The sequence below is a fragment of the Seriola dumerili genome, unplaced genomic scaffold (assembly GCF_002260705.1).
Source record: "Seriola dumerili isolate Sdu_G_001 unplaced genomic scaffold, Sdu_1.0 BDQW01000567.1, whole genome shotgun sequence".
Taxonomy (NCBI): Eukaryota; Metazoa; Chordata; class Actinopteri; order Carangiformes; family Carangidae; genus Seriola; species Seriola dumerili.
In genome coordinates, this window is record NW_019174822.1 from 156,799 (window position 1) to 158,683 (window position 1,885).

The 1,885-nt window shown below is 42.2% G+C and overlaps 1 protein-coding gene across 1 annotated transcript in view; it reads left to right on the forward strand.

The window, feature by feature from the left end:
• Positions 1–1,125: 1,125 nt before the first annotated feature.
• The window catches only part of LOC111236129 (bile salt-activated lipase-like), a 10,630-nt gene continuing 9,870 nt past the window's right edge, over positions 1,126–1,885 (forward strand). The window contains exon 1 of the mRNA XM_022764746.1: positions 1,126–1,211. Coding sequence (XP_022620467.1) covers positions 1,152–1,211 — 60 coding nt within the window. The 5' untranslated portion in view covers positions 1,126–1,151. The remainder of the gene's footprint in view (positions 1,212–1,885) is intronic.

The window sequence follows — 1,885 nt, forward strand, 5'->3', positions numbered from 1 at the left end:
GCCCCGCCCCCTGTGGTAACCTGACAACTTCACCTGTCAATCAACGCCAGGACGCGTTCAGGAAGCCAAGGGACGGTGGAAAAAACGACTCTCTCCTGAGAAAAGACTTGTTTATTTATTGATAAAGAAGCATTTACAATTAAGTGAATTACAATGTAAATCCATTTTTTATCTTTTCTTTATATTAATTTTAGAGACATTTAGTTTTATTCTATCGTTTCTTGAACAATACGCTCATTTATTTTTTACATATTTTTTCATTTATTGGATCAAGCAGTGATCATTGATCATACTAATACAATAAAATAAATGAATAAATAAATATAAACTATTAAAGTGTATTTCTGCCAAGAAAAGAGAAAATGAGTGAAACATGAGGTCAGGCAAAAAGACAAAGATTTGAAAGTCACCACAGTCATTGATCTGTGGTGGTTGGATGAAGGCAGATTTGTAGTTAGTGTGTGTGTGTGTCTGTGTGTGTGGGTGTGAGAGCAGCAGCAGCTGTGTGTTCTCAGGCTAATGATAAAAATTATCATTTATTGAGCAACTTTCACCTTCAACCTTCAGTTCAATTCAAAACAGAAGAAAATAAAAGTGGAGCAGGGCAGCAGGGAACTATCACACGTCTGACATGTGAAATTAGACAAAATAAGATCAAACTTTATTGATCCAGGGGTTTGTGGATCTGACAGGTGACCCATGAGCCTGTGTGTTTTTGGTTCTGACCGGTCTCCTCGTCCTGCTGTTAAAGAACATGGTAACAAAGTGTTTCACAGAACAAGATAAAGTCCAGATGAAAACCACAGAAATCAGAGCTGACAGAACAGAGTGAAGTGATAGACCAGGTGCAGAGTGACACAGGAGGCAAAGTGTCTGAAGACTTTTGTCAATCAGAGATTTTAGTTTTTGATTTTTAGTAAATTTGTAAAAAGTTGTAAAAACATGTTTTCACTTTGTCATTATGAGTCCGTGGAGACCGAGCACAGTAAAGTGAACGGGTCTGAATGTGTCCTCCTGTTGAGTCCAGGTCTGAACGGGGGGGGGGGGGGGGGGGGGCAGACCTGTTGTTGGAGATAAGAGGTTTCCACTGGAGTATAAGTAGCAGCAGGCGCACAGTGTGTGAAGCAGACAGGTGAACAGGTGAACAGGTGATGATGCTGCTGGTGCTGGTTCTGTTCGGCGTCTGGCTGAACTCGTCCTCGGCCGCGAAGGTGAGAAACGATCTCGTCCACTTCCTGTTGTGTTTGTTGTGTCACCTTTGAGCGGTCAGAGGTCACACCAATCAGAACGCGTTTGGTCTCAGACGTTTTATCTAACTCTGGTGTTCGGTCGGTCAAAGGAGAAGCTCAACCTGAAACTGAGTTAGTGGAGGCTCACACACAGCTGATGATATAACTCATCATTCAGTTACAAACTACAGAACAGAAAAACACACAGGGCTAAAAACACGAGGCCACACAGTGTCAGTATCACCTGCAGTTAAACCTCCACTACCTTAAACCGTCAGTTTCCCTGTGGAGGTTCTGCATAGCCGCCGCTAAGCTAACCAGCACCAAGGAGAAGTCACGCTAATGCTAATCGTTAAGCTAGCATGAGCTTTTTAATGACATTTTTAACGACCTTTACACATCATCAGATCAATCTGTCATCAGCACCTTTGTATCACGGAAATCATCTTTAAGCTGCTCAGGTTCCCGCCCTGCTCTCCGTGGTCAGTTTACGGCTCCTCACTAACTAGGATCTGAAGGGTTAATTAATGTCGGTGTCCTCCTAATGTTGCCTTCAGTGTCTCTCTGTAAATCACAGTTATCCTCAGAGATACCTGTTTGTATATATACCACCTAAATGTTGTGTATGTACTATATGTGTGTGTGTGTGTGTGTGT